The sequence below is a fragment of the Macaca fascicularis genome, chromosome 5 (genome assembly GCF_037993035.2).
Source record: "Macaca fascicularis isolate 582-1 chromosome 5, T2T-MFA8v1.1".
Classification (NCBI taxonomy): domain Eukaryota; kingdom Metazoa; phylum Chordata; class Mammalia; order Primates; family Cercopithecidae; genus Macaca; species Macaca fascicularis.
The window spans coordinates 47,929,625-47,950,085 of NC_088379.1; the positions used below are offsets into that span (position 1 = coordinate 47,929,625).

The 20,461-nt window shown below is 37.9% G+C and overlaps 1 protein-coding gene and 1 pseudogene across 2 annotated transcripts in view; one reads left to right on the forward strand and one right to left on the reverse strand.

The window, feature by feature from the left end:
- SLAIN2 (SLAIN motif family member 2) overlaps positions 1 to 20,461 on the forward strand; it is a 77,914-nt gene that overhangs the window by 13,606 nt on the left and 43,847 nt on the right. For both annotated transcript variants that reach the window (XM_005554848.5, XM_005554849.5), the window contains exon 2: positions 14,312 to 14,460. In XM_005554848.5, coding sequence (XP_005554905.1) covers positions 14,312 to 14,460 — 149 coding nt within the window. The remainder of the gene's footprint in view (positions 1 to 14,311; positions 14,461 to 20,461) is intronic.
- LOC102136082 (peflin pseudogene) lies at positions 11,754 to 12,710 on the reverse strand (annotated as a pseudogene).

The following is a 20,461-nucleotide window of genomic DNA, read 5'->3' on the forward strand; positions in this document are numbered from 1 at the left end:
TTAATTGTTATGGGTATTTTTTTCCCCCTCAGGCTGAGTCTCGCTGTGTTGCCCAGGCTGTAGTACAGTGGAGCAATCTCGGCTCACTGCAACCTTTGCAGTCTGGGTTCAAGCGATTCTCCTGCCTCAGCCTCCCGAGTAGCTGGGATTACAGACACCCACCACCATGCCCAGCTAATTTTTGTATTTTTAGTAGAGACGGGGTTTCACCATGTTGTCCACGCTGGTCTCATCCTGACCTCAGATGATCCGCCTACCTTGGCCTCCCAAAGTGCTGGGATTACAGGCATGAACCACTGCACCCGGCCTGTTACGGGTATTTTGAAAGGAACAAATAATGAAATGATTTATGATTTAATTATGAATTAAAATAGGAAAAATTTGATTCAGCTGATCTACAACTGGTAACCAAATGGTTAGGACCAAGAAAAAATGTAAAATTTTCTTTTTTTTTTTTTTTTTTTTTTTTTTTGAGAAACAGTCTTGCTCTTGTCACCCAGGCTGGAGTGCAGTAGCGCCATCTCAGTTCACTGCAGCCTCCACCTCCCGAGTTCAAGCGATTCTCCTGCAGGGATTACAGGCGACCGCTACCACACCCAGCTGATTTTTGTGTTTTTAGTAGAGATGGGGTTTCACCATGTTGGCCAGTCTGGTCTCGAATTCCTGATCTTGTGATCCGCCTGCCTCAGCCTCCCAAAGTGCTGTGATTACAGGCATGAGCCACTGCACCTGGCCAAAAATTTTCATTGTTAATAGTATTTCAGGAAAAAATGCCATGCTCTTTTATGAATTCTTCATACTAATTTCCGTGTGTTCCTTTTTTACTGTGTGTCAGGAAGTTTTCTTTGCGGGTGAGGAGACATAAGGGATGATGTGAAATATTCTTATTCTTGTTCTTGGGAAGCTTAGAATCCCATGTGAAGACAGTTATGTAATTATATAAAAATTGGGTATATACACAGAATCACAAACTCTAACAATGGAGGATTAGATTAGGTTTTCTTTTAGGACAATGTCAATTCTAATAATACGATTCCTTCTTCCCCCCAAGTGTATTTTGTGCTTTCTGACCATCTCAGAATACAGTATACCTCAGGAATCCTCACATACCCATTCTTATCTTTATATATAATTCAAAATAAAAAAGGAAGAGAATGTATACCCTGATATTCTTAAATATTAACTTTAGTTCTATGAGCAGAATACAATATACCCATCTCTCTTACCTCCTACTCTGGCATGTAACATAAAAATATTGTTAACTTTCTTTAGCATTTGAATGTTGAGGTTAAACACGTATTTAATATGCATATATTTTATATATTTATAAATATATAAATGTAGATTATATCTAATTACATGTTTATCTGTTTTCTCATTCTTATCTGGTTTATATTTTCACAAAGTTGGTAAAATATTTTAATTTTATTATAACTCAAAATAATTTTAGAACCTGTAGGAATACTGCAGGTAGAAAATTCTCTGAGATGACAACTTTTTAATCTTTACTGTGTCAATAAGCCTTTGTTATCAGTGTCTTGTGGATTCAAACTTTATGTTCCTATATCTTTTCCAAGGTAATTTATTTGTAGATACTTTATTAACAGTATGAAAAAGTGTTAATTTTTAAAACCTAAATTATTAAGTTGACAGACTATTAAAAGTCGTAGCAGTATGCATTATTATTATCTTGGATTTGAAGAATATATCATTTGCTGAAAGTATGACGTTTTAGCCAGGAACTAACATAGTTTCTATGGGTAAGATCCTGTTTTAGTCACTAAAAAGCAAAGTACTCTAAAAGAAACTGCATGGATTACATATGTGTGTAATGTTTATATGTATATATTATATATGCACATATCCATACATATACCCATGTATGTTTTTTGTGGACAAAAAACTTCCTGTGTTAGTAATTGCTATCTATATATGCAGTTGTAGCTGAAAAGATCTGTGCTAGTATACATAAGGACTGTATTGCAGCTATTGCCACAGTTTGTGAGTCTGGAATAGTTTGAGACTCCTTGTCTTCCTGTCTTCTTCTCTTAAAAGGAAGCAACTCAGTTTCTGATTGATGCAATCTAGGTTGGTCTCACTGTAACTAGTGTTCCCAGCATTCCCAGGTGCATAGTTATGGCTCAGCACTACGAGTTTTTTCTTTAAAGACTTAATTCTCAACCTCAAGTTTAGTGACACTCCAAGAAATATCAAAATTGTTTCATTCTCTTAAAATTTAAAAAAAAAAAAAAAACCATGCCATACTGGAATGGGAATAAAGTGAGTCATGAAATGAAAATGGAATCGTAATAGCTATTTCTAAAAGTTTGAAATTCGCTTCTTTACAAGGTTTTCTTCAGTTTACTCTGCTTGCTTTGCACTGTTTTCTGGGTTCATCATGTTGTTTTGTGTTCTGTCATACATACTCATATATTCTACCAGGCAACTAATGTCACTTCAGTGCTTGAAAATAGCTCTGTTCTAAAACTTTATTAATGAAGTTTGCCTTGCTAATAATTATTAGTATTATTGGTAATATTTTTAATATTCCTCTAAAAACCAGAAGAACATATTATATATATTTATATAAATATAGTATTATATGTCTTTTAGTTAGCTGATGGGCCAAATATAATAATAAAATAGCACTATGAACAATCTAGAAGTTCAAAAAGATACTATATATTTGAACTGAATGTGTTTTTCTTCAATTTAATTGTGATTTTTGGTTGTAGTAGTAGGTGGGATTGATTGAAACCTTATATATTTTATTGTTGGTAAGGCTTAGGAGAAAGCAGGGAACGTTGTGGCTGTTAGAATGATTAAATTGAAGTCTTTTTTTTTTCGCTGTTTCAAGGGGTAGGGTTTCTTTCTGTTGCCCAGGTTGGAGTGCAGTGGCACAGTCATAGCTCACTGCAGCCTTGAACTGGGCTCAAGCAGTCCTCCCACCTCAGCCTCCCAAGTAGCTGGGACTACAGGCACCTGCCACCATGCGCGGCTGAATTTTTTTTTTTTTTTCCAAGCGATTCTCCTGCGTCAGCCTTCTGAGTAGCTGGGACTACAGGCATGCACCACCATGCCCGGCTAATTTTGCATTTTTAGTAGAGATGGGGTTTCTAAACTAAACCATGTTGGTCAGGCTGGTCTCGTACTCCCGACCTCAGGTGTTCCGCCTGACTTGGCCTCCCGAAGTGCTGGGATTACAGGTGTGAGCCACCGCACTCGGCCCCACTGATGTTTTAAAAAAACTTTTGTAGAGACAGTGTCTCACTGTGTTGCCCAAGTTGGTCTTGAATTCCTGGCCTCAAGTGATCCTCCCACCTCAGCCTTCCACAGTTTTGGGATTACCGGTGTGAGCTACCATGCCTGGCCCTATTAAAGTCTTTAACTTAGGAATCTTTTATATTCTTTTTTAGCAATGCTATTAGGCAGTAAAGTATAATATTTAAGAGTACTGCTTCTGGAGCAATTTCGGTTTTGCCATTTAGTAGCTGTGCCACCTTGGACAACTTACTTACCTCACTTGTCTCAGTGACCTCATCTGTAGAATGGAGATTGTAATAACACCTATCTTACAATTTTGTAATGAAGATTGAAAGAGTTACTATATTTAAAATACTAAAGCAATGCCTGACATGTAATGAGCATTTAATACAATATAAATTATTATAATTACTGTTACATTAACTAAGAAAGCTTATTAAAGCATTATAAGCAATGTATCCTAATGGTTTAGAATTATTAAATTATATTTGCTTGTGAGTAAAACCAAAGATGTTTGTATTTTTTTTTTTTTTTTTTTGGAGATGGAGTTTCACTCTTGTCATCCAGGCTGGAGTGCAGTGGTGTGATCTCAGCTCACTGCAACCTCCTCCTCCTCGGTTCAAGTGATTCTCCTGCCTCAGCCTTCCAAGTAGCTGGGATTACAGGCTCCCGCAGACACGCCTGGCTAATTTTTGTATTTTTAGCAGAGATGGGTTTTCGCCATGTTGGCCAGGCTGGTCTTGAACTCCTCACCTCGGGTGATCCGCCTGCCTAAGCCTCCCAAAGTGCTGGGATTACAGGTGTGAGCTACCACACCCAGCCCAAAGATAATAAGATAAGGTTTTATTAATTAAAGATTAATTATAGAATTATTAAAATGGAAATAAAGTTACAAAAGTGGCCACTTTAATTTACCTTGGTATCCTCCCTTTATTTCTTTTCATATTGCTTTTTTATTTAGTGTTAATTCAGATCCAAATATTTGAGCATGTATAAGTGCCTGTGTTGGGGATTGTGCATTGAATGTTGTGAAGACAGTGTCCTGTGCATTGAATGTACCTTACTCAGTGAATAGGTAGAGGGGGATGATTTAGAGGTAGTAAAAGTCTGTTATTTTCCTCAGCCTGTAAAAAATTTGCATCTAAAAAATTTATTTCAATAATGCTTTTAATATAACTTTTATTTTTATCTTAAATTTAAGTCATTTTTGTCCTTGGCTTCAGTAGCCTACTTTCAGCTGGCTACGATATGAAAAGTGATTACTATGGTTACCACAGATTCAGCAAAGTAACTCCTGTCTTCTTTCCTCTCACCATTATTTACTTAATATCCATCTACTATGTGAAGCAGTATATTAACAATGTGAAGAAAAGTCTGGAGAGACATACTTCAAATTGTAAATAATTTTGGGGTGTAATTTTGGTAGAGAAAGGGAGGTTATTATTTCTTATATTTGTACATTTCCATGTTACTGAAAGTTATTACACTTAAAAAATAGTTATATTCTTAGTTGTCTTTAATCACCATATTATACAGGTATGTGTGACATATGGGCCAAAATGTGACTTCTTATTGTAAGCTTTGTATTATCGTATTCTTAATTACATTTCTAATAACTCAGTATTTAACGGTATATGTAAATTGTATTTAATAGTAGTTAGGCCGGGTGCGGTGGTTCATGCCTGCAATCCCAGCACTTTGAGAGGCCGAGGCAGGTGGATCACGAAGTCAGGAGTTCGAGACCAGCCTGACCAACATGGTGAAACCCCATCTCTACTAAAAATACAAAAATTAGCTGGGCGTGGTAGTGCGCGACTATAATCCCAGCTACTCAGGAGGCTGAGGCAGGAGAATCGCTTGAACCTGGGAAGCGGAGGTTGCAGTGAGCAGATGTCGCGCCATTGCACTCCAGCCTGGGTGACAGAGCGAGACTGTCTAAAAAAAAAAAAAAAATAGTGGTTAGTTCCCTTGTAATGATTGTTCTAAGGGAAAAAGTGGCATCTTGAAAGGACAATTTATTCCTATCACATTTTAACAGCTTTATCAAGATATAATTTATGTACCATAAAATGCACCTGTTTAAAGCGTACTGTGGGCTGGGCATGGTGGCTCATGCTTGTAATCCCAGCACTGTGGGGCTGAAGCGGGTGGATCACTTGAGGTCAGGAGTTCAAGACCAGCCTGCCAACTTGGGAAAACCTGGTCTCTACCAAAAACACAAACATTAGCCACCATGGTGTCGCGCACGCCTGTAATTCCAGCTACTCGGGAGCCTGAGGCATGAGAATCACTTGAACCTGGGAGACAGAGGTTGCTGTGAGCTGAGATTGTACCACTGCACTCTAGCTTGGGTGACAAAGTGAGACTCCGTCTCCAAAAATATATATATATATATATATATATATAAAAAATAAAAAATAAAGTGTACTGTGGTTTTCAGTGTTCAATAGTTTGTACAATCACAGAATTGTACAACCATCACCATAATTTAGTTTTAGAGTATTTTCAGCATACCCAAAAGAAACCCCGTGCTCATTAGTAATCATTTCCCATTCCTTCTCTCCACCCCCTCATCCATCCCCAGGCAACCACTGATCAACTTATCTCAAATTTGCCTATTCTAGACATTTCATATAAATGGTATCATACAATCTGTGATGTTTTGTGACTGGCTTCTTTTACTTAGCATAATGTTTGAAGTTCCTGTGTAGCATTTTTATTGCCTGCAATACATGTTTAAATGTCTCTTTTCAAATTATAAATACCAACTCAAAAAATTCAAACGGGACAAAAATAAATAAAATATAGTCTCTTATTATAATGAGTGTAAGGGATAGAATTTCCTTTTTGACAGGGGGAATCTAAATGTCTACAAAGATACTTTCTTAAAACATTTTGCATCTGTGTTGTACATAGTGGAGACACTTAATACAATCTTATTAGAGATGTTCCAGGAAGGTTTTCCTAAAGAATTGACATTTAAGCTGATACCCAGTAGAAAACAGAGAAGAGCTAGGTGAAGTTGAGCAGGGGAGGGTGAGGAAGCAAAAAATGGAATGAAACTTGTTACAAGGGGAACAACATGCACAAATGACCTAGAAGCAAAAGTGTTGAACTTTCCAGGAATAGAAATTAATTCCATATGGCTGCTATTTAAATTTGTGTGGTGGAGGAAGGTGAGAAATGAAGCTAAAGAAGAACTACGACAGTTAAATCATTGGTTAGGTCTCAAGAGCTGTGGGGATCATTTTTAGAAAAAAGCTCCATCTTAAGGGCAGAGGGAAACTGGCACAGAATTTTTAGCAAAAGAATACTAATAAAGTCAGATTTGTATTTTAGAAAACACTGACTGCATTGTACAAGATGAATTTGAAAAGCAAGCAAGTCCAGAGATTTGCAAAATTAAAAAAAAATTTTCTCAAAATTGTTTTATCCATTCTTTGGCCTTTGCATTTTTATATAAATTTTACGATCAGCTTATCAGTTTCTGTTAAAAATGCCTGCTGAGGTTTTCTAGGGATATGTTGATTCTACAGGTCAGTTTGGTGGAGTTAACATCTCGTCAGTCTTGTGTTCAGATCTGTAAACATTGTATATCTCTTCATATGTCTTCTTTTAATTTCTCTCAGCAGTGTTTTGTAGTTTGCAGTGTACATCTTGCATTTCATTTGTTAAATTTATTCCTGAGTGTTTTATTCCTTTTGATGCTGTTGTGAATGAAATTGCTATATCTACTTCATATTCAAGTTGTTTATTGATAAGTGTTTAGAAATACAATTTTTTGCTTATTGATCTTGTGTCTTGTGACCTTGCAGAACACATTTGTTATATAATTTCTTTCAATTTAAGAGTTTTAGAAAGGATTTTCTATGTGCAGGATCATGTTGTCTGCGATTAAACATGTTTTACTTCTTTCTTTTCAATCAGAATACCTTTAGTTTTTTTTTTCTTGCCTTATTGTACTGTATATCATTTAATAAAAGTATGAGAGTGTACATCCTTGCCTTGTTCCCAGTCTTAGGAGAAACTATGTGGTCTTTTACCATTAAGTCTGTTTTTCTTAAAGAGTTTGTGTAGGATTGATATTGGCATTATTTCCTTAATATTTGATAGAATTAATAAATGAAAAAATGTGGACTTGAACTTTTCTTTCTGGGAAGGTTTTTAAATTTCTTTCTTTCTTTTTTTTTTTTTTTTTGAGACAGAGTCTTGTTCTGTCACCGAGGCTGGAGTGCAGTGACTGGATCTCGGCTCACTGCAACCTCTGCCTCCTAGGTTCAAGCGATTCTCCTGCCTCAGCCTCCTGAGTAATTGGGGCTACAGGCCCGTGCCACCATGCCTGGCTACGTTTTTTTTGTATTTTTAGTAGTGACGGGATTTCACTGTGTTAGCCAGAATGGTCTCGATCTACTGACCTTGTGATCCACCCAACTCAGCCTATCAAAGTGCTAAGATTACAGGTGTGAGCCACTGCGCCAGGCCGGTTTTTAAATTTCTAATTCAGTCTCATTTATAAAAGTCTATTCAGGTTCTCTTTCTTGAGTTTTTAGAGTTTTTTTGATAATTTATGTTTGCTAGGCATTAATCTGTTTTATCTATTTTATTAGCATTAGGTTGTTCATAATATTCGCTTATATTCCTTTTAATTTAAGTCTGTAGTGTTTGTGGCGATGTCCTCTCTTTTGTTTTTGGTAAGTTATGTTTTCTTTTTTCCTAGATCAGTCTCACTTAAAAATTTATCCTTTTTTTGTCTTTAAAAAAAGAATAGGCCGGGTGCAGTGGCTCACGCCTGTAATCCTAGTACTTTGGGAGGTTGAGACAGATGAATCACTTGACGTCAGAACTTTGAGATCAGCCTGGCCAACATGGTGAAACTCCATCTCTACTAAAAATACAAAAAACTAACCAGGCGTGGTGGCGGGTGCCTCTAATCCCAGCTACTCGGGAGGCTGAGACAGGAGAATAGCTTGAACCTGGGAGGCGGAGGTTGCTGTGAGCCGAGATCGCAACAGAGCAAGACTCCATCTCAAACAAACAGAAACAGAAAAGCAATTTTTCCCCCTATAATTTTCTGTTTTCTATTTCACTGATTTCTACTTTAATCTTTATAATTTCCTTCCTTCTGGCTACTTTGGGTTTATTTATTTATTTATTTTTATTTTTTGAGATGGAACCTCGCTCTGTTGCCCAGGCTGGAGGGCAGTGGCGGGATCTTGGTTCACTGCAGCCTCCACCTCCCGGGTTCAAACAGTTCTCCCTGCCTCAGTCTCCCGAGTAGCTGGGATTACAGATGCCCCGCCCCCACCGCTAATTTTTGTATTTTTTAGTAGAGATGGGGTTTTGCCACGTTGGCCAGGCTGATCTTGAACTCCTCACCTCAGGTGATCCACCAGCCTCCGGCTCCCAAAGTACCAGGATTACAGGCGTGAGCCACTGTGTCCAGCCTACTTTGGATTTAATTTGCTCTTGTTCTAATTTTTCAAGCTTAGATTATTGATTTTAGACCTCTTTTCTTTCCTAAGTGTTTGAAATTACAGATTTTTCTCTAAGCACTTTTTGAGCGTCATCACATAAATATTGGTATGTTGTGTTTTTGTTTTTATTCAGTTCACAGTACTTTCTGATTTCCCCTGTGGGATACATTATTTGACTTTATTTATAAGTATGTTTTTAATTTCCAAATATTTGGAATTTGCTAAATTACTTTCTGTTGCTGATTTCTAATTTAATTCCATTGTGGTCAGAAACCATACTTTAAATAATTTCAGTTTTTAAAAATTCAGTAAGACTTGCTTTATGTCCTAGCCCATGGTCTATCCCAGAGAATGTTCCATGTGCAATTAAAAAGAATGTGTTTTCTGTTGTTGGATGGAGCATCCCATAATCCATAAATGGTTAAGTAAAGTTGGTTGATAATGTTGCTGAAGTCTTCTGTATTTTTTCTGATTCTCCATGTAGTTCTTTTTTCAGTTATTAAGAGTCAGCTATTGAAACCACAAAACAAAATTTCTGAATTGTTTTTCTTTTCAGTTCTGTTACTGTCGTTAGGTATGTTTAAATTTATAATGTTATATCTTTCTGATGTATTGAAACGTCCCTTTTTGTTTCTAGTAATTTTTTGTATCTTAAAGTCTATTGTCTAATAATAGCCACTCTAGTTCATATAGTTACTTTTTCATGGTCTTATTTTTTCCCATTCTTTTGCTTTCAACCTATTTATGAATTTGAATCTAAGATGTTTCTTTTGTAGACAACGTATCATTGTGTCTTATTTTTTAATCCAGTCTGACTATCTGCATGTGAATAGGATGTCCCAGTGCCTTGTTTGCCAGGTTGGAGGCTCAGCTCCCCATTGAGCCTCCATGATTTAATTTTAGTAGTAATAGGATAATGAAGTAATGTTTGTTTTTTTAAGCAAGTAAAAACTTGTTGAATCTCAACCTGTTTTAGGTTGCATTAACTGTAAATAAACTTGCTGTGTTCATCAGAATTATGTCCCTCTTGATTAAATCATATTCTATGATTTAAGAAATTCTTAAGTGTCAAAATGAAAAAAAAATGTTTTTAGTGGGCAAAATAGTTATTTCGAACAAGTCCATGTGTTTGTAAGAAATGAACAAAGAATATGATATATATTGTTATTACCAATAGATTTATTTGTAATGAGAGTTTACTTAGGATTTCCTTTTAAATTGAGAGACTTAAACAACTCAGTCCTGCTAAAGATGAATTCAGTTATGTGATACAGCTCATCTCCTGTGTCCTCTGGCAAGTTTAGAAGTATGTACTTTGAAACCTCAACCAAAGGTTACCTGACCAAGGAATTTTGTGCCAATATCATATGGGCCAACGCCCTTTGTTTTTAGACTTCAGATAAGAGGATAGAGTGATATAGAAAGTTAGTGTACTCTCAGGGCTTACTGTATCATTTTCTCCCTTTTCATCACTATGAATAAGTATGGACAAGTTGCTTTAATCTGCTAATGGAAGGAAGGAGCATTCTGTATTCCCAATTAAGGGAGCAAGTACAGGAATGGGAGAAAAAATAGTTTATTTTGATAAGGGTAGAAAATAAAAAAGATGGAGCAATCCTAAATTACTCACAAGGTTTTAGTCTTTATAACTGAAAGAATTATAATGCTATTAATAACAGGAAAGAAATGGGGGATTTGCGGGGTGGGGGGGCAGTTGTGATGTTTTAGTTGATTTTGAATTATTGTTGTATTAATTTAGTTTGTAGTAGTTTCTGTATTTTTAAAGATGCCAAAGCACGTTGCAACTTTTTAAAAACAGCTTTATCAAGATATAATTTATATACCATAACATTTATTAATAGCTTATAATCAGCATATCATAAAAAGTCATTATATGTTAGTGAATTTAGTATATTTACAATGACAAACCATTACCATAATTATCACTACCATATAATTTTAGAACATCTATATCACCCTGAAAAGAAACCTCATTCCCATTCCTACCTCCAGCCCTAGGCAACCACAAATCTCTTTTTCTGTTCCATATGCTTTTCTAGACATTTCATGTAAATAGATTCTTAAGTGTCAGTATGCATTCACTGAACATAATGTTTTTGAGGCTTTTTTTTTTTTTTTTTTTTTTTTTTTTTTTTTTGACAGTGTTGCTCTGTTGCCCAGGTAGGACTGCAGTGGTGTGATTATGACCTCGGCTCACTGCAACCTCCACCTCCTGGGTTCAAGCGATTCTTGTGCCTCAGCCTCCTGAGTATCTGGGATTATGGGCGCCCACCACCACACCCGGCTAATTTTTTGTATTTTTAGTAGCGATGGGGTTTGTATTTTTTTTTTTTTTCCCAGAGTTTCATCCTTTTATTGAAGCTTACAATTTCACTGGACTTTTGGCCCCAAATGAAAAAAAAATGCAAATTAAAAAAAGTATTGGCAGGGAGAGGTGCCCACTGTCCCCTGGAGACTGAAGCTGAGCAGAGCATGGCAGGCAAGTGAGGGCTCCCAGCCGTGGAGGCAGAGCCTGGCCAGAGAGGCCCAGGGAGCAGATTTGTCTGAGCAGGGCCAGCCCCAGGCAGTTAGAAGTTAACATACAAGGATTTATGGGTGTGGCGGAATCCAAGCCACTGGTCCCATGGGCAGATCTCTCTCATGCTTGGTCAGATTCCACTTTGGAGAAAATGGGCTCGTGTGACAGGATGGCCTGGTGAGGGAACACAGGTAATAACGGTAATGGGCCAATGGACACTCACCACTGGCATCAGGGTGGAGCTCAGCTGACTGGACACTAACTCCATTACAAGAACCTGCTCCTGGTGCCAGGCTGTGCCACTCAACTGCTCATGGCCATCAGGACATTCAACTTCCATCCTCTCCTCCATCAGGCCCCTACCTGTGTGGCCTCAGCCCCGGTCCTCACTGTTTGGTGGCTATGATGCAGGACTCTCAACCCTCTTTTGGAACAGTGTTGCATCAAGCAAGGGAGAATGTTCTTCTAAAGGGACAGGAAAAGAAGAGATGTCCACATACTTCTCTCACTCTAAGAAGCCAGGAAAGGTCCCTGGTGCACTCCACTCCACAGATGGGTTGGGTCATAGCATCCGAGAAGCTGTCATGGTGACGAAGTCCTCGAAGCTGAGCCGAATGTTGCCTTGTACAGCTGTGTCCTTCTCCGAGAAGGCCTCTGTCAGCACCTGCAGCTGGGTGCATACCTGGATGAAGCGGTCCAGCTGCATGGCAGGACTGGCAGAGCGTGGGCAGTAGCGGGAGACCAGAAGCTGGGTGAACTGGGGGCTCAGGTTGTAGCCCATTTGGGACAGAGCTTGCTGCAGCTCTGTGTCTAACGGAGCCCGAGTGGTCCTGGTCATACTGCTGGAAGAGGTTCTTCCACTGTTGGATGAATTTCCACAGGGCTGAGAAGCCGTAGACATCGATATGGCCTGACTTGGTCTTGTCAAACATGTTTATCATCATGAGGCAGGTCTCATCATTGAATGAGGACCAATTGCAGTTGACCAGGGCTTGCTTTAGCTCCTTCATGGAGATATAGCCACTGTGATCTGAGTCCACCGACTGGAACCAGGAGTAGGCCTCAGGATCCACATTGGGAGGGGCGCCACCCTGTCCATAAGGCCCAGGCTGCTGGGCACCATAGGAACTTGGAGGTGGCTGACCATAGGGGCCCCCTGGAGCTGCACCACCATATGGTCCTCCTGGAGTTCCAGAGGGGAACATCCCAGGAGTGGGGTATCCATAAGGCCCTCCACCAGCTGGTGGTCCATAAGGCCCTCCAGGGGCAGGACCCTCATAACCACCAGGGGGTAGCCCACTGCCATACTGCCCTCCACTATTGGGGGGTCCAGGGTAGTAGCTACCCGGAGGGACTCCTGGTGCTTGTCCTGCAGCTCCTGGGCAGCCCTGCTGGTTCGGATAGCTGGCCATGGCGATTCTGACGTCACACGCAGGCAAGGGGTCGGGGTTTGTATTTTTAGTAGAGATGTTGGCCAGGCTGGTCTTGAACTCCTGACCTCAGGTGATCCACCCGCCTTGACCTCCCAAAGTGCTGGGATTACAGGCATGAGCCACTGCACCCAGCCCTGCTTTGCACTTTTTAAAAAGGAATTTTATAGCCAGCAGTAGGGGGACTATGTACTTAGTACATGTGAGCCATGTGGGTAAATTATATAAAACCAGTCAGTGTAGGAAAAATATATATATTGAAAGAGTAGTGATAATGTCATAAAATTGTTTTATTATTGTTTATTATTCATCTATAGAGGTTTACCTTGCTAAACATTCGCTGACATAGGATATCAGTATGTAATATTTACAACAATTTGTAAAGTGGAGTTGCTGAGGTAGAGATTTTTGTTAAGGAATCTTTGCAGTATTTAAATTGGAAATAGAATGAACCCCATTGATTTCATTTTGAATTGATAGTTATTCCATAAATTGAGATTTTATTTCACTATTTTTGTCAAATGAATTTGGATTGTAGACTAAAGAAATGGTCATCTACCCCCATTAGTTAGTCTTGATGATCTTGATCAAAACTAAATAATGCATGTGAGTGACAGACCTAAGTTACAGATGGAGAAAAGAGACAAGTGATGGAAAAGGTACTGTTGCCACTAAAAGTAGTTTGTCTATTGTAGTTCTGTAGATATGCATTTATTTAAATATTTACAGTGAAACAACACTTCATATTACACTAACTTGATTAATGTAAATGTGAAATTATCCTTATTGAAATCTTTCACTAGATATATAGTATCAAAGCCTAATTTTGCTTCATAAATTCCACTTAACGTGTCTTAATTTGAAAATCACCCTGGTTAGAAATCAATAACTATATGCATAAGGGGTCACACTTGAAATAAATTAATTATAACTGACATAATCTGGATTAATCTGAGAAACACGATGTAGAAAATTTACGTACACGCCTCCGTATTTTCTGCTCAACTTTTCCCTTCTGTATACCTTCGCCATTAGCTTATAAAATACTGTCTCTTGGTTCTTTTCTGAAACTGAAGCAATTTAGTAATTGATTCACATTTAGTTATTTAGGGTTTAAAGTATTGCTTTTGTCCAACACATTGTCATTTGAAAAGAGGACTACACATTGGATACTGCTTAACTAAAAGGAATGAATCACTAATGGTAGATGTTTGTGTATGTGGTGGGAAGGGAAATAGGTGCAGAGCAAGGAATTTAGCTCCTCCTGCTTCCTAGCTAGATTTAATAATATGGATATATTAAGGAGTTAGTCAAGTACTGTTGAAAATAGAATAAACTGCTGGAAAGACAGGTGTTTTCTCATAGTCTTAATAAAGCACCTACTTTAGGAATACCTCATTTGGGTTCACTCAGTATTTGAAATTTGGATTTATATTGATTGTTTTACTATAATTTCCTGTGCAGTAAGTAAATGTGGGTGATTTAAAATATACTCCATGATTTTTACTCCCTTCTCCCCTATTTAAATTGATCCAAAAGGATCCCTGTTTTATATAACCTTGTGCTTAATAAGGAATTTTCTGTTTTTTGTTGTCTTCTTCTAGGCTGTATTCATCACCAAAGAAAAAACTTACACCAATGCAGAAATCGGTTAGTCCATTAGTTTGGTGCAGGCAAGTTTTGGATTACCCAAGTCCTGATGTTGAGTGTGCTAAAAAATCTCTTATCCACAAACTTGATCAAACTATGTCAGGTATGTCTATAATTTTATTTGTAAATTCATCTCTTTGCTTTCTTTAGTCAAAAACCATACATGTTGAGCAGTGTGTTTTTAGGAAGCAATTCTTTGCTTGGAGCATTTTTCAAATTTCATTGTTCGTACGGTCATGAGAGTTTTTCCCATGTTCATATAACCCTGGCCTATCATTTACTTAATAGCTTTTAAAAAAATCTTGTTTTTATTTAGCCTCATCCTAAAGAATAATATCCATGAAATAATGAATTTCGTATGATAAGCTTTTTTTTAAAATACAAGTTACGTAACTATTAAAATATAAAATATCTGGTGTTGTATAAAATCATCTCACATTCCACTCTTTGGGGAAACTGGTGTGGTAGAAAGATACAAGCGGAGAACTACAGAGACCTTGTTCTCACTCTAGCCCTTAATTGCTCTGTCACTGCATTATTTGATTCTGTGAGCTCGGTTGTCTCATAAGAATGATGAGCCTTGAAAGGTAATTTTAAGGGTTAAGTGTTATGTGAAAGAGCCTAGCGTGTTTTCTGGCTAACAGTAAGTGCTAAGTAAATGTATTCATTTCCCTTGTTATGTAAAACTAGTTGGCATTTTAGGTTTAAACTGCTTTTATGCTCTTTTGTTTAATAGCATTCACAAAGCTGACAATGTGTCTGGGGCTATTTATGACATTTAATGTAGCATGCCAGTGTGGGCAGAAATGTAGGAAAAATATTGTTTATTTCTTCTTGTATTTCTCTGAGTCTGTTTTATGACTCTTACTGTTTTATGAAATACTCAGATAGTAAAAGATGGATGCATGATTAGTTTTGTTTTTGTTTTTCTGCTTTATATTTACTTGGCAGCCATGTACTTAAAATTACTTATTTTGGCTTTATTATAGAAAACAATATGTGCCTTGTGGTTAGACTTTAAGCTGAAAATGGTCACAAGAAGCAGAGGGGACAGTTAAAGTGGCATACATAAAATGAAGTTTATTTGGCTATAAGGGGTAGTGGTTATTACATGCAAATAACTTATGGGATGTTATTACAGAGGTTCTGAATCTGGGTCAGTTTTGACACTAAAGTATTACTTTTCCTCTATGAAAATAAGCCGTTTTGTTTTTGTTTTTGTTTTTGTTTTTGTTTGTTTTTTTTTTGATATGGAGTTTCGCTCTGTTGCCCAGGCTGGAGTGCAGTAGTGCGATCTTGGTTCATCACAGCCTCAGCCTCCTGAGTAGCTGGGACTAAGGTGCCCACCACCACTCCTGGCTAATTTTTGTATTTTTTGTAGAGATGAGATTTTGCCGTGTTAGCCAGGCTGGTCTCCAACTCCTGACCTCAGGTGATCTACCCGCCTCGGCCTCCCAGTCTGCTGGGATTACAGGTGTGAGCCACCGTGCCTGGCCAAAGAAGCACTTTTGAAAAAACAATAGCCTTTATGTGATTTTTTTTAAATGTTTAGTATGACTGTCAGCTTGCTTGTTTGAATTGTACCCTGGAGCTTGATTTAAGTTATATTCATAAGAGATTATTTGAAATAATGTAGACAAGCTAGTAGACCATTTTAAATAACTTAACATTTTCTGACCAAATTCTGGCATTAATGTACTACTTAATGCCACAGAACATTAAGTATGGAAATTTTCTGACTATGTATTGAGAATATTCCTACAGAAGGAGCATGACTGAAAGAAAAAAGAGTATTTCTAGAGGGCTAGGTGCGGTGGCTCACACCCGTAATGCCAGCACTTTGGGAGGATCACTTGAGCCCAGGAGTTCAGAACCAGCCTAGGCAACATAGTGAGACCCCACCTCTACAAAAAATAAAGAAAAAAAAATAGCCAGGCGTGGTGTGCGCCTGTGGTCCCAGCTACTTGGGAGACTGGGACAGGAGGATCCCTTGAGTCCAGGAAGTTCTTGCAGTGAGCCGTGTTTGCACCACTGCACTACAGCTTGGGTGACAGAGCAAGACCCTGTTGCCAAAAAAAAAAAAAAAAAAATTTTTTTTTATATATCCTAGAAACTGTTTTCAATACCCCAACTTAGAAATAATATAATTTACAATTTAATTAGGAATTTTCATCATTCAACAGTATGTATTGAGAATCTGCTATAATAGGCATTGTTCTCAACACTGAAATTATGGCAGTGAATATAATAGACCAAAAATGACTTACTTCTTGGAGCTTATATTCTTATAAGAGGAGTCAGACAGTAAACAAATAAATAAAGCTCTGGCAAACTTTTTCTGCAAAAAGCCGGATAATAAACAATTTTAGTCTTTGTTGCCTGTAAGATCTCTGTTGCAGTTACTCAGCTTTGCTCTTGTAGCATGCAAGCAGCCATAGACTATACATAAATGAGTGAGCATGGCTGTGTTCCAGTAAAACTACTTACAGAAACAGGTGGTGGACTGGATTTGGCCTGAAGGCTATTTTACCAACCCCTGGTTTAAAACGTCCTAAGGAGTACGAATTATTAGCAATTGGTGACTAGCAATTTGGACTTGAGGGATAAAAGCAAAGCTGCTGCACCTCAGAAATGGCAATTTTGAGTGAGTGGCTTTTTGCTTTATTGTAAGGAGGATATTAGGAGTGTGTAAGAGAGGCAGTTACTCTTGAACCATAACTAGATGTAATTAAGTACTGCATCTGTTTAACATGGTTTAAATTTTATAGCTGTATTCATAGAACAATAGCTATAGCTATAAATACAATGTCTATTTGAAATATATATGTTTAAAATTTTTTAAGGAAAAGAATTTGGCTTTTACAAGTTTGAACTTCGTAGTTTAAGTCCCCCATTTCCCAAGGAGATTTTTTTTTTTTTTTTTTTTTAATGCACTGTTTTGGTAAGGCAGAACTTCCTAGGAACTTAAATATTGCAGCAGAACAGTTTCTACTCCTTCACACTCAGGTTCTCTGCAGTGCACTATCACTCGTTCCTAAAATTTTCTTCACTTGTTTCTTTTGATAGTGTATTGTCTTTTTAACCCTCATTTACCCTCCCTGCTCTTTTCTTTTCAGTCTTCATTGAAGGTTCTTCCTTTTCCGCCCATCTTTTAAAAATTGTCATAAAATTATATAATACAAAATTATTCATTTTCACCCTTTAAAATGTACAGTTCTGTGGCATTAAGTACATTCACGTTACTGTGCAACTGTCACTATCATATCCAGATGAACAGAACTTTTAATCATCCTATACTAAACTTTTTCATCATCCCATACTGAAATTCTTTACCCAGGTTAACCAATAACTTCCCATTCCCTTTGCTTCCTCTCTGCCTGTCTTTTAAGTTTAGGTTGCCCCGGGTCTCTCTTTTGCCTCATGTATATCCCTGTTTTGGTGTTTGCATCTGTTTATATCGTGTCTAGTATCACCTCTATTGAATCACATTCATTCGTCATATATTCAAATAATTTTTAATGCAAACCTGTTAAGTATCAGGCTTTGGGGAAAGGGTGGAGGTGGGGTGCTTTATAAAGAAAAATTAACATTGTACTGGCACTTACTAGAGTTTTATCATCTAGTAGGGGAAACATACTACAAATAATCTTTTTAGTGATATATATATAAAATAAAGGAATAAAGGTATAGTGCTTTGAGAAATAGGAATTTTCCCTTAGGAAATGATGTTTGACCTGAAACCTTAAGATTCAGAACAATTTAAGTGTGCTAAGAAAGAGATGGGGCCGGGCGCGGTGGCTTACACATGTAATCCCAGCACTTTGGGAAGCCAGGGTGGGCGGATCACCTGAGGTTGGGAGTTCGAGACCAGCCTGACCAACATGGAGAAACCCTGTCTCTACTAAAAATACAAAATTAACCAGGTGTGGTGGTGCATGCCTGTAATTCCAGCTACTCGGGAGGCTGAGGCAGGAGAATCGCTTGAACCCAGGAGGTGGAGGTTGTGGTGAGCCAAGATTGCGCCATTGCACTCCAGCCTGGGCAACAAGAGTAAAATTCTGTCTCAAAAAAAAGAGATGGAGTAGAGCATTCCAGATAAAAAGAAAGGCATGTGCAAAGGTTCCATATGGGATGAAGCATGACATACATGAGGAAGTCGCTGGAGAAGAGTAAGGAAGGGAGAGATGTGAGATAAGGCCAGAAAGATACATAGGAGTCAGACTCTGTAAAGCCTTATAAGCCATGTTAAAGATTGTGGACATTATTCTTTTTCTTTTTTTGGAGACAGAGTCTTGTTCTATTGCCCAGGCTGGAGTGCAGTGGTGCAATCTTGGCTCACCGCAACCTCCGCCTCCTGGGTTCAAGCGATTCTCCTGCCTCAGCCTCCTGAGTAGCTGGGATTACAGGTGCCTACCACCACACCCAGCTAATTTTTTTTTTTTTTTTTTTTTTTTTTGTATTTTTAGTAGTGACGAGGTTTCATGATGTTGGCCAGGCTGGTTGCGAACTCCTGAGCTCAAGTGATCCACCTGCCTTGGCCTCCCAAAGTGCTAGGATTACAGGTATGAGCCACTGCCCTGGGCATCCAGCCAATTGTGGACTTTAAGAGCACTAGAAAAATATTGAAGGGTTTTCTACAAGGGTGTAGTGTATGTGGACAGGAAGGATGTCATCAATTTTATTTTGGAAAGGTTATTCTAGTATGGAAAGTAGGTTGGAGAGGGGCAAGAGTGAATGTAGGGTGCTTTTGAGGAGGGTTGATAATGATAGACCGTGTGTGCTGAATAGTAAGCGTAGTAGTAAAGGTGAAAGGATATAGTCATAAAAAGAGAATGAACCAAATATGAAGAAATGGTGGACAAGAATATCAGTAGTGATTTCTAAGTTGCCAGCTTCTGCGACAAGGTGAATATTGGGATCATTCTGGAAGAGAGACCTTTGGAAGAGAATTAGATGTTAATGCAAAGACCATGAATTGATCTGATATGTTGACTTAGATACATTTGCCATACCCAAGGGGAGAGACATTAAATGGGTGATGTGTATAGGTCTGAAACTCAGAGGAAAACTTAAGATTAGAAATATAAATAATGAGGAGTGTTTAGTATATAGATAATAATTGATGTTGTATGATTGAGATTCCTTAGGAGAAAGAATATGGCATAGAATGAGAAGATAAAAGGCTCAGAACTTTGAATGCTAGTGATTAATAACTAAGTAAAAGAGAATAAACTCCAGAGGAGATGGAGGAGGAGGAAAAAGATAGAATTTAGCAACTGTATTTCTGTACAGGTTGATAGTTCCAAGATCATGCCACATACTTCATACTAAATATGTATAAAATATTGTTTTGTCTTGCATCTTGTCTCATGGTGAATATGTACAAAACTACATGGTCCAAATTACTGCACTGTCTTAACAGAAAACATATGTTCCTCCTCCCCAAAACCACTATTCTACCAGTAGGCAAACCAGACATTTCATTTCGCTGATTTCTTTTCTTTAGCAATCCTTTCCAGTTTTTAGTATCTATCCTTTTGTTCTTTTTTTTCCTTTTTTCTACTCACCGTGTACCACCTAATTCAGTCTAACTTATTTAACATCAAGATTTCCGTCATTTTTTCTCCTAACACTGATCGGATCATATCACGCTTGATAAAATCACTGCTACTAAATAGGTTTAGTAGCCTACTAAATAGGTTTAGAAACCTACTACATAGGTTTCAGACTTCTGAGGGTCTGGGTAAAACACATACTTTCCATACTTTCAGCATCAAATCAAGTTACTGCTCATGGTCTCAAGACTGCTTCAGTGCGTCTCCTTCCAAAAAGCCTTACCCAGTTTCTCTCAGTTGTAATGAATTATCCTAACTCTTCCTTTCCATTGCCCTTTGGACCTTTATGATAGTACTCATTTCATTTTGCCTTGCAATTTTTGTTGTCTCTGCCTATGCTACTTGGCTGCAAGCCTCTTAAGAGAGAGCACCATATCATATTTCTTGTATATATTCTACAAAGTGCTCTTGCCAGTACTCATAAATATTGAATAAGCTGTGGATATTAAAATATGAAGGAAGGGGCTGGGCACGGTGACTCACGCCTGT